A 12938-nucleotide genomic window follows, 5' to 3' on the forward strand; every position below is an offset into this window, starting at 1 on the left:
CACTTGACTGTAATTTTTGCTATAGCCACATGACCTCAGCATACAAGTAGGTTTCCCTCCAAAAGCTGCCTCAATTTGGTGTGTGACGTAAGGACAAGAGGCTTTGCTGGGCGAAGAGACACCTGTTCTTGTGAAAGATTACTCCACTCAGCAACCAGACGAAATATTGATTTTCAGATTTTCTTCCCTGGTGCACAAAGCCTGCTTGGATTAGAGGGTTATCCCTTCTTTGGCCTCAAATGAACTGCCTAATGCTGGCCATCTTGTCATTTGGACCCCCTGCTAAGAGCAAATTGCCATTTTCCAGAGTCACAATGATATTTACAGGAAAAATGTTAATCTACTGAACAGGGAACCCACACACCCACTCAGCATCACTAGCTGTGTTGTACTTTTCCATTGTCCGTAACGTCAAACAGGGATGTTTTCCTGGAGCGATACAGTGTGTGTAAACTGTGGGACTAGACCGGCTCCACTGTTTGGGTGTTGGGGGTGGACGGCTCTTTGAGTCACACATCAATGCGCTCAGCAAAGGGGGACTTATATCAACAGAGAGCGCCTGAAATTCTTCTGAGGCCTTATCTACCTCACAACCAGCATCAATAAAACAAGTTTGTTTGTTTTTTTCTTTGCTGTAAATGGCAGATAACCTCAGCTTGGCCTTCTTCTTCCCTGATGCCCAGACACGTCTTAGTCAGCTTACTGTCTGAAGGATGAACACTGACACCAAGTGGTCATCTGCTGTAAGTGCAAGTCTATACACCCTGCATTTTTTTGTTAGATCACTGATCGCATTGTAGCCATAGCAGCATTTCTCATTCATTTTTAAGATTTTAGCATTACCCAAAGTCTAATCTATATGCGTTTAGTTAGCCATCTCTTAATGATAATTACTAAAAAGTGAATTAGCACCTCTTAGAGAATTCCCTCTTAGAGGGAAGAGGCAGTGAGAAAACCCCAGGCAGATGTACTTGTAGGGATACAGTTTTTACCCAGTGAGAATTTTCTTTATGATTTGGCCCAAAGAACGGGGAAATCCCCACAAACTAAGGCACTTAAATTAAATTACCATCAAATCCACATCCCATCTATGACCTGTAGTTCAGTTCGTCACTATGCATCAGTACAAACAGTGATAACCAGTGTGAACAACCTCAAATGAATCACTAACAGTCTTGTTCATTGTTTCTGGCTATGACTAACAGGACAGACCTTTAGAGATACAGGGAAACATGGGGATGTTGTTCTAGCATAGCATAGGCATGCTAGCTAGTTACACCAGCAATAGAGAGCAGATAACAGCATGGTAGCTAACTACATAACCAATCTGTGGCATTTAGATTGGTTGATGTAACATTTCTCATTATGGTGCTTTTTTTTTTGAAAAGTCTACTTTTTCTGAAATGTTCTGTCATTGTAATGGCCTCATTTCAATATAACTGACTTGGAGGAAAGCTAGGGATAAAAGAACATAACAGTCAACATGCATTTGATGCATGATTTTGTGTAATCGGTAACATACAAAAATGACTTTTTCACAAGACTCAATAAACTTTTGACTGAGGGTGCAAGAAAAAAACTGGAGTGTTGATTTTGTTGCACTTAAATGTTGTATTTTTCCCTTCAGCAGAAGATAAGAGCCTTTTTTTAGTCTGTTGTAGATGTACCTTCATCAGGTACATCAAACAGAGCCTGAGCTCAAGGCGAAATAAATAGATAATGAGGAAACATGACACAGGTGCGAAGAATCAGCTGATTAACCAACCACTCCCACTGAATGTCCCCATCCCACGCCTGACCACACCTCAGCCTCCTGCAGCATTAAATCACATTTAAGTACAATTTCCACAGAAGCCAAACTTGTAACATTTCATAGTGAATAATGTGACAAAGAAAGAAGCCAGACATGAGTAATCAAGTTAGCACCACTTCTCACAATAGTTTAGGAGATGTGACACGTAGTGTCCATTCTTCAGTTTTTTGTCCTTTTAGTCAATGCTTACATCATTAGGTACTGGAGACCAAATCGTCCTTTACTACAGTTTCCCAGGCATGTGGCTATTCAGAGCTGGCGAACTTAGAGTGCTCATTCTACATCAGGGGTGCTCAGTCTTGGTCCTTGAGATCTACCACCTTCTTCCACACCTGCTCTAGATAATGAACTTCTTGGGAAGTCCCCGATTGGCTGGATCAGATGTATTAGTGTTAGGTAAGCAGGTGCAGCATGTGTGACACAGGTTAGAACTAAACCATGTAGAAAAGTAGATCTCCAAGAGGAGAGCTGGTGACTCTGCTATACAGAATTAGGTTCAGTTAGAACCATTTAAAATGTTTCCATTTAATCTATAATGAAACCACAAATAATTCTGCAAAACCTACCAGTTTTTATTCATGTAAAATTTTATTGTAACTTTTCCATCATTTGCCTGTGCTCAGCTTAGTCCATGCTGTGATTTAGATGACTGAGAGGATTTAAGAGACTTTATAAGTACAAGGGCTGGACATGCAGTATGCTGTATTCTGACCTTTCATTTAAATCTACCAGGTGCTTTTTATTTATTTATTTTCTGTGGCCTACCTGACTCATAAGTTCACTATATAGGTTTACAATTACACATCTGCTGTCATGCACAACTCATCAGCTGCTTTTTTCTCAATTCACCGTTAGTCAGTTTCTGACCATAGGGCCACTATTGACCAAATATTATTTAAGTGGGTGGAGAGGCATTGAAAGTGCACTCACTGGTATGAGTGTGGTACTCATTCCTGTTTTTTATATATCTGTGTCATGCTGGCTTGAGAGTGGTCCACCACCCAAAAATATCCCTCTAAGAGCAGCTCTGTGATCAGAAATGACCATTGTGGAAGGGTTAGAAGTAATGACTGATAGACACTTTGCATTTACAGATGGTCTTTAATAGTCTTTATCCAGCAAGGTAGACCAACTTAGTAGGAGTTCTAATAATTGTAGCTAGTGAGAGTCAAACTGCATATATGATATGTTTATTCATTGTCACAAATGTAAGATCAAATATGAAAGAACACAAGAACCAAAGGCTTTCAAGGAACAGTGTACTTTAATGTATCTGATTTGGATTGCTCTTTAATATGTATTTTTTCTTTCAAAAAACAATGAAGCCATACAATATAAGGCAAATAACACATGGTTCTGTACAGCAATAGTAGCACATTCACACATTCTAGGCCAAGAGCTATTGTCAATTAATGTGCCCAACACTGTCTTACTGACTTACACACGGAAATGTGAAAGGTTTGTTAGGGTAGAAGGACTTTCTCAAGGAGACGATCTTCAGAAAAAAAAAAAGTCATTGCCAATTTTAATGATATAACAATATTCTTGCTGGCGAGTTATATAATAAATAAGAAGTGAGCTGATCTAAGTGTACAGGCCAAGTGAAATGTCTAATGAGGCAAGCAATACATACGACTGAGCAGAAGGATTTCTAATGTGCACATCACTACTCATACTGTTTTGAATGCTGAAGAAAGATGTTCAGAGATTTTTTTTCGCTTTTTATTCTCGCAGCTCTTGACAGTTAAGTGCTTTGAAACCTTATTGGAGTAGTTTTTAAGGCTAAAGGGGTAATGAGCAGCCCTATACAGTTTCACACCCAACCCAGTCTCTGCACTCCTCATCAAAGACAACGAGCTGTCCTTCGGCACACTGATCCACTACGGAGTGATCGATACTCAGACAAAGGCATACAAAAGTCAAATAAAGTCTTTGGCAAAAATAAAGTATTTACATATAACAAAGTAAGATTGTTTTTGCTTTCATACATCAAAGAAACACCTCTGCAGTAATGGCCATGACATAGATGTTTAGGGTTTTGAATGAAAGTGTGACATTATCGACAATATGCCCAATCAGACATATCACCATAATAGACAACATGCTCAATCCAATCAAACAGAGGAAATTTCTTCTCAAATTACAGTTAAAACACTGCAGTAATAGCCCGAATCATCAGGAGAGCTTCAGTGGACCTGATATGCAAGGAAATCGAGGAACATGCAACACCTGACTTTGACTCATGATGGCACTATTGGCATTCACTTCTTGGGGGAAACAGTATTTAGCCTATTCAAGTGTCCTACACAGTTGGAAATATGGGGTATTTCAACATGTTTTAAGCGTAAGTGGAGCAGGTCAACTTTCTACATGCTGAACAGTCCTTGCACTCCGTCTACAACCCGTTCAATGTGAAGCAACGTTAAGAGCTTGGGGTAATTCTCCCCTCTACCAAAGCAGTGTCAGCTCCTATCTTAAAGAAACAATACAAGTCAAGGCAGTGAAAAAAATTATATCCAAAAGAAAAGAAAACAACACAATAACAAGCTTTCAAATACATACACTTTACATCATATATAACTAGATGCTTCTCAAAACCTCTTGATTTTGAAATCTTAGCCAAAATAGTTATTTTTGATTTTTTTTTTTTCCCAAAGCTTTTGGAATCTTTATGTAGACTATACAATATATGCATAAGTATATGAGTTAACATAGAGCAATGTAGCAAAATAATAAATACTCAGTAAAGTCACTTTTTGATGTTTTTTTTGTTGTTATTTATATATATATATATATATATATATATATATATATATATATATATATATATATATATATATAGTTTAGCTTACTTTGGGGTATGTGTATGTGTGTGTGTGTGTGTGTGTGTTTTGAATAAGGCCTGCAGATACAGTTTGCACTGATAAACCCAAATCTCTGCACTACACTGACTGTTCTGACCTGAATTAAAGACAACATAGTAGTGAAAAATGGGCAGCCCTCATAGCAGGAAGCTGTAAAAAGCAAGGGGCACAGCCGATAAGAGGAGGACAGAGGTCAGAGGCTGGACAGCCCCATTAATGACCAGAAAGAGCAGTGAGAGAAGGAGGACACTGCTAGACAGAAGCATTCCCTTCCCTAGGCAGGTGCTAGGGAGGGCAGGACACTCAGCTTTCCAGATGGTTGCGACTGGACTACAGCATGGACAGGACAGGATCTGGAGGGTGTTTCACCACCAAAGCAGGATTTCTCAGTTAGCCAGATAACTTAAAGGCAGACCTGTCCAACAGGAGGACAAGTGTAGTGAAAAAGTGATGGCCTGAATTTACTTGATTTACTTGATCTACATAACTTCTAGATGAATTTTTGTCTTTAAGTGCAGCAACAATTGCTTTGATCTAATATATTTTATCAATGTGGAAAATATGTACTCATTTGAATCAAGTAAATTCAATGTACTCTTTTTTCTATTGTAAGGGACATTCCTACTGGACAATCCTACAGTTCCTATTGGACAATCCTACACTGAGAATATTTTGGAACATATACCCCGGGCCAATTTTCTTTATCCAGCTCTCAGCCTGGCCAGGGCCACTCTGGAGTCCACCACATACGCATGGAAGCTACATATTCAAGGACTGAATGGACAAGACCTCATAAACTTCTCAAAGAGACCAATAACAGAAAAAGGAGCATGAAGCGGAATCTGGCCCGCGTATGTTTTTGCTAGTGAACGGTTTGGTCTGTATATGTGAATTGTTACAGTGAAACAGGCCTCATGCCACCTAGCACTTGCCTGGACACACATGATAACATGCAAAATGTACTTAGCAAGAAAATATAGATGCCATTTCCAAAGAAAACAAAATACAGTATCAATATTTATGTATAGAGAAAATTTTAACATTCTCTGAAAAAACAGTCTTATTTTACAAACAAACAAAAAACCCTTCAAATAATTACAGATGTATCCTGACAGCTGTCTGATCTTTGGTATATCAATCCAAAAGCCTGATATCAGTCTCATCATCATCCCTCTTTTTGAACTTTTTCTTTTCCTTTTTATTTTATAAAAAAAAAAACAAAAAAACAACACACTCACTGACGCCAGTCCCTCATATCTGAAGTTAACCCTGCACAGAGATGAAGATCACCTCTCTCCTCTTCCTCACCACACCACTCCTCCTCTTCACTGCACTTCCTCTGTCCCCACCTGAACTCCACTCTCTAGACCATCTGAACACGCCTCCCAACACGCACACGCAAGCGTGCGAGTGCTCCAACACTAGGCCGAATATTAACACACACAAACGAAAGAATAAAGAATGCATCAGAACAGAAAAGAAGGGAAAGCAGTCCTCCAAGGGGGAAAAAAGCGCAGTTTCCTGGAGTAGCTCATCGCTTCTGGGAGCCAATCATCACTTTGGAGACGAAGTTGACGATGGCAGTGGCGGGTTGGTCAGGGTCCATCTCAGCGAACAGGTGACTGACATTATCTGTTGTACTTCCCTGTTTTCTAGCCACAAAACCAAAGAACCTGAAACAGAAGAAGAGAAGACAGCTTATAATTTGCTCTTTTCAACTTTGACCTGGATTTAAAGATAAAGTAGGAAAGCTTCCATTTACACAGCTTGTATTCAGCTGATGTGTTTGTCCACCGTGACTAGTAGGTGCTAATTGAGAATTTGAGACTGACAACTTAAAGGAATATCTAATCTCTATCTCTTGTATTTGGATTGCACAATCTTTTGCAATGGGCAAATAAATGGTACAATTATGTTCCCTACCAAAAGGTACTGAGGTGTATCCTTGAGGGTACCACCCCAGTGACAAGAAGGGTACTGCCCCAGTGACAGTTTCATACCTTTTTTTCTGAGTGTAATTAGCTTACTTATTGGTTGATACGCAATGATGTAATGCACTTTCACACTCACATAAATGTCCACAATTATGCAGAATCAAACAACGCTCATATTTGTCACTGTGAAGTATGAAAATATGAGCAAAAACACTTGTTTCATCATTCTAAAAATAGCAATTGACACATCAACATACCAATCTAGTTTGCATTTTAATGCACCTATTGGTCATGTAATAGTGCTCAGTGACTTCATCTTCACATAGAAGAGTGAAGAATTTGATGACCAAGAGAAAAACCACAGTTCCAATTTTCTGATGCCAAACGTACTTTGGAAAAACACCCTAATGCTGGTCATAGGACAGCAAAATACGAGATGAAATCTTGTAAGCTCTTGTAAGATCATGAAAACTCTTCTATATCTCCTAGAAAGTGTCAAACTGGTTTCCTCTTGGGCCACAGCTCTGCAGAGACTAATGTTTTCCCTCTTCTAACGCTCTGAATTCAATTCACAAAGGCCTTGCTAATTAGCTGATGAAATGAATCTGGTGTGTTCAATGAGGAGAAACACTAAAGGGTGTAATGATGTGGCCCAGAAAGAAGCCAGTTTGTCAAGTATGTCAAAATGAAAGTTTCTACATTAATTTGAGAGCAGTTATTTGAGACTTAGGGATTTTTCTCACTCATCTCATTCTAATCTTTAAAAAAATGACCAGAAATCATTGTCTTAGTGACCAATATAGACATTTTCAAAACTCTCTGACTTTTGTCACCAGTATCCAGTGATGGGCCCTATATGTCCTCTGTCTAGTCTTTAGTGAATCCTTAGATGATTGTAAAATGAGAAGCTCATGTTAGTCTCAGTAGATCAGAAAGATATCATAGTGAGTAACACATTTTTCGTATGAGTAAGCGCCTTACTCACAGTGGGATACAAGCGAACTTATTGGTTCACAGTCAAATCTGCTTATTACCATTTCAAATCTCTTTTGTACAGACAGTGGACGCTGGCAGCTGCATACATGGATGCAGTTAACTGAATTAGTTCTACCCGCAGTGCTCTGCTCTCAGTTAGCTCAACAGAAGAAAAGGTGATTAAGGGTGTAGGTATTCATATGGCTGGAAGCTACAGTACAGTCACAGCTGCTTTTTACACGATAGGAACAGTACTCCTGTGACCACTCAGTCTATATTAAATCTTAAAAAAAAAAGGGAGTGATGTGAAGCAACCTTCTGAAGAGAGTCCCAGTACAGGATATTTTAATGTTTCCCCTATGGTGACCCACCTGAAGCCATTCAGCTCATTATTAAGCCCTTAACAGGTGGTAGAGAGCCTCCCAGGGCTGGTTTGAAAAACAATATATTATGTAGTGCTTTACTTTTCTGAGGAGATTAGATATAAGATAATCCATAAGGGGAAAGTCATAGGAGTTTCCAAAACTTGGGCTGTGGGAAACAACCCAATATAACCAATTTCTTTGAAGGTGTAGAAGAGTATTCCTGCAGAGTTCTTTGAAAAACTAAAAGCAAGTCTCCAAAAAGAATGGAAGCTGTAATACAGCAAAGGTACTAAAAATGATATTATATTTAATGTTTAGGCTTTTGTGTATTTTTCTGTTTAATATATGTGATGCTTTTTCATGATACTGAAAAATAAAATAGCTTGTACTTAACAGGCATTTTGACTGGAAACGATGGACATTCTCTGACCCAGTACTGTCCATGGAGCTACAGTTAGCTTAAGCCTAAACACTTTAACAGCATAAGGATGAATTCTTCAATACACAGTCTGTAAATGTTGAAACTTGTTCTGTAACTTACACAGCTTCATAATACTTTATTGTACTTGATTTTTTCTTTTTAGCCCCTAAACCACAGAACATCTTACCCAAGCAGAACTGGCTTTGGCCTTAATATCATGTGCTTTCATCTTTTGCCGAATCTATTAATCTGTTCTTCCTGCCTCAGTTATCTGCCCAGTACATCAGTGCTGTGGTGCCTTTATGAGCAGCCTTTTACAGGCCCATCTCTTTAATACACAGCCCAGAGGAGCCATGAAAGCACTCACATGCTCCAGTGCTCTGAGAGTGTGATAGGCTTTAAGACAGAGAGTGTGTGTATATGTGTGTGGGTGGGTGTGAGAATGTGGTTGTGATGTGGACATGATCACAGTCAATTAAGTGGAGTGAGAGATGATAAAATCAAAACTTATGGTCAAGTGAGAGGGATCTAGTCCAGACACAAGACTCTTTAGACTTTAGTGAGTTTAGTGAGAGAAATTTATGATCTGAGAAGCATTTACATCTCGTAAATACCCATAATTGCTCAGTACTGATAATAAAGGATTACTGCTGTAAGCTTTATAAACAGTCAAAGGTACTTACTTTGCAGTGCCACCTTCTGGTTTATTCCACCTGTAAAGACATTAACCATAAAACAAGTCGAGTCACAACACAATCACTTTAAAACATCTTTAACAGCTATGGCGGCGGGTGTGATATACAATACTGTGCAAAAGTCAGAGACGGCCTTTTTATCCTCTGTTTATTTCATTTGCAGAAAATATTCTTAACACAGAACTAGACAGAAGGCTGAACAACTAAATCTAACATCACATGCACATTCGGTATTTAGTGTGTTCACCTTTGTCTTTATTATAACCTCTACTTTCAGTTTTTTAATGAAAAGCAACTCCAACCTTTATTCTTCTTCTGCTTCTCATGATGTAAAGTAATTGAAATTTAGACTTGTCAGTCCATAACACGTTACTCTACATCTCAGATATCCAGTTTTGGTGTTCTTGTGCACCTATTGTTCTATTGTATTTTTTGATACATTTTTGATTTTTCTGTCTATTCCCAAGATTTATTTTCAGACCTGAAGCTTGAATTTCTCCTCTTTCTCAATGATGAAAGCTTTAACTGCTGTTTATCTGATGGTGACAGTTTTGGTGGTTTACCAGGTCTTTCATGGTCATTAGTAGTCTGATTTACAAACACATGCACACACTAAACCACTTATCCTTCTGGGTCTCGGGGCACCTAGGGGCAATTCAGCATGTCCAATTGGCCTCACTGCATGTCTTTGGACTGTGGGAGGAAACCCATGCAGACACGGGGAGAACATGCAAACTCCACAAAGAAAGGACCCTGGTCATCCGGCCAGGGGGATCGAACCTAGGTTTTTCTTGCTGTGAGGCGACAGTGCTACCCACACTTAAAAATGAACTAATTGTACTTATTGGCTGCTTTGACTGAAGAAAAGGTCTCTAGCTTTTGCACAGTAACAAAGCTTAATGTGTTGTGGCAAATAAAGGAGCGTAACATTACAGTATTAGTTCAAACTGAAACGTGATGTGGTGTAGTGCATGTACATTTCAGTAAAAGATGCGAGGAATACATACTTTCTCTCCTGCGGGTCAATATCACAGAACGTGACAGTGTTGATAGGGTAGTGACGTCGGAAGAAAAGCCTGTTGAATACAGGACACTATGTTAGAGAAGAGTGAAATAAATCTGCTTGACAAAATAGAGATCATATTAACCAAGTGTGTCAGTTTGGCATGAATCCTTTTACACATATCACAGAGATGAACTCACTTCCTCTGGTTGTCTGTTAAGGTGATGCCCTGTGATGACACCTTAAAGTGAACAATAGTGGCAGTGGGTGTAGGACTGGCTGCCATGGTTTCTGAGATCGCCTTGGCAATGGCCTGTGGGCCGGTCAGAGACTCCATATCCACTGAGTTTATGTACAGCACGTTACATGCTGGAAATTCAAACACAAATAATGGGTTCAAAATTGTTAGAGGTTAATAACACAACATACAAATACGTCACACTCTGTTCATTTAATCAATATTTACTATTTTTAAGCTATACAGACAGTGATGTGTATTTAAAACTGCAATTCAATGTTAATTCTGTATTTCACAAGTAACTGTGTACTAAACTAGGAGATCTGTACATTTTGAACTAGAATTTTAACTGCACCTTCAATTACGCATACAACACAGGATTGTTAGTATCCTAGTATCCATTAGATTTCATATTTCTCTCTTAACTTATGTATTCTTGAACATTTCATGCAATGCAATTCAACATCACTCATCTCAAAACATGCTCTCTTGCATGAATTTGAAGATTTTTCAAACAGCGCTCATAAAAACAGCCCGGCGAACTGACGGTACATTAAACAGCAGCCATGTTGAGTTTTAGTTGATAGAAACAGATAGATACAGATACGGTCTTCGTGTTCTGTTACACTCCCTCATGCACAGTCTAGAGACACAGGAGAGTCTGTCTGTCTAGGATGCATCAGTCAAAGTCGATTATTAATGGGACAAAACAGAAAAGCACACAAAATAAAGTAACACTGGGTTTACCATGAGAATCAACAGGGCTCTTCTGGCCTAGAGTCACACAGCAGTGACCGCACAATGAAGAAAAACATGGGATTGCTTCAGAAGTGATATCAGAACACAAGTAGCCAGCAGAAATTTAGAAATCCAACCAAGAGAGCTGGATTTTGGGTCAGTAATCAGATTTTTCAGTACATGTATATCTTTACTCGGATTTCCTTTAGATTTCTTAGTCTGAGCATGTAAGTCTGCATGGCAACAAAACAGCGATGCTGAAACCAACTACATGCTTGACAAAATGAAGGATTTAAATATTCTAATGTTTATCTAATAAACATCTTCTAGATGATGTACGCTCATATTTTCAGTAAAGTGGCACAATGTTTAGAAAAAAGTCACAACATTAAGTTTGAGTTTTTGAGTCACGTCTTCTGTGAGTTTTGGCTGGTTACAAGGCAGAAATCCGATTATTGTCTGACTCATGTAGACATGGAGTTTTCCCATTATCTGTAAACATGGCGATCAGATTACTGACAAAATCTGATTTTTGAATTATTAAATGCATGTAAATGGACAAATTGTCAGAAAAAAAGGTATTGCACAGGTACATTTTTCATTCATCAAGGTAATAGGTAAAGTAAAGGTACCCTCAAAGGTACAACAGTGACAAGCTTTTTATTAGTTTGGGGTCAATACAACTTAAAAAATATAACTTCAATGGAATATGGTACAATGATGTTCCCTAACTAAAGGTACTGAAGACGTGTCTCTAAGGGTACCACCCCTGTGACAAGAGGGGTACCACAACAGTGACAGTTTAGTACTGGTTTTCTGAGAGTGTGGGATCTCGCAATAACGACAGACTTGGAGAGAAAGTGAAACAAGCACTTAGGAAAAGTGCATCTATTAAAAGAGTGACAACACAAACGATCAGTGTCTGTTTACCTGCACCCTGTTTGAGCAGTTCTGTGGCTGGGTTGACTGGCGTGGCAACCTCTGGGATCTCTTCATGGGGATCTGCAAAAACACATCAGGCACATGTTAAAACATCATGTGACAAACAAGATTAAAGCAACACTATGGAGGAACTGCAAAACAACCTCGACTGTGTCCACTACTAAGGAGATCTCTCTACTGGGCAGCGTGTCCTGTCTTTCTCTCTGGAAGAACACAGTCATTCACGGGCCTGTTCTGTTACACTCACTGCTATTTGACTTCCCATTCTCAACGATAGAGCTGTCAAATATCAACAGATCAGCGTCATAGCGTTATATTTTTGTGATTTTTTTTTTTTAACCCTTAGAAGTCTAGAATTATTCTTCTCATTAATCAATCAATTCACATGTTTTTGTGATTATTTTGTAACCTGGAGTTCTAGATATTGTCATTATGCTCAATGTGCATTATTAATTAAATAGTAAGTTAAATAATGGTCAACATTTACATTTAAATTCTATCACAAATTATTGCCAGTAATAACTAAATTCTATAACAAATTAATGCTGGTGATAACTGCAACTTCTACAATGGCTCATTTTGAGTGAGGTCACATTGCTTGTAACTAAAAATGTGAAAAACTTAAATCACTGTGAATGACAAGCTAGAAAAGGGAGAGCGAAGTTGAGAGTTGTCCAACACTAACTATGAGCTCACACTGCCCTGAAGGGAATTCTCACCCCGCTGGGGCTCTACATGCCTTTCTCACACCTTGCCACTTACTGTTTGAGAGAGCACGGACGAGCTACCCAGTCCCATGCTCCTCTCAAACATGCATGACACCTAACAGCTGGCTGAGGAAGACTACCAGCTGCCCTGGCTCTTTGGTCACTTCAGGAACTATTCACACCAGCAAAGAAACCATACATCACTATGACAGAGTGACTAAAGAGGGGTCATGTTTAAAAGGC

At 38.9% G+C, this 12938-nt stretch overlaps 1 protein-coding gene across 8 annotated transcripts in view; it reads right to left on the reverse strand.

The window, feature by feature from the left end:
• Positions 1-5866: 5866 nt before the first annotated feature.
• The window catches only part of tns1b (tensin 1b), a 229136-nt gene continuing 222064 nt past the window's right edge, over positions 5867-12938 (reverse strand). For all 8 annotated transcript variants that reach the window (XM_036569578.1, XM_036569561.1, XM_036569569.1 and 5 more), the window contains 6 exons: positions 11977-12048; positions 11056-11082; positions 10271-10439; positions 10075-10143; positions 9056-9085; positions 5867-6350 (listed from right to left, as the gene is read on the reverse strand). In XM_036569578.1, coding sequence (XP_036425471.1) covers positions 6209-6350; positions 9056-9085; positions 10075-10143; positions 10271-10439; positions 11056-11082; positions 11977-12048 — 509 coding nt within the window. In that variant the 3' untranslated portion in view covers positions 5867-6208. The remainder of the gene's footprint in view (positions 6351-9055; positions 9086-10074; positions 10144-10270; positions 10440-11055; positions 11083-11976; positions 12049-12938) is intronic.

This window comes from Colossoma macropomum, unplaced genomic scaffold, assembly GCF_904425465.1.
Source record: "Colossoma macropomum unplaced genomic scaffold, Colossoma_macropomum, whole genome shotgun sequence".
Lineage (NCBI taxonomy): Eukaryota > Metazoa > Chordata > Actinopteri > Characiformes > Serrasalmidae > Colossoma > Colossoma macropomum.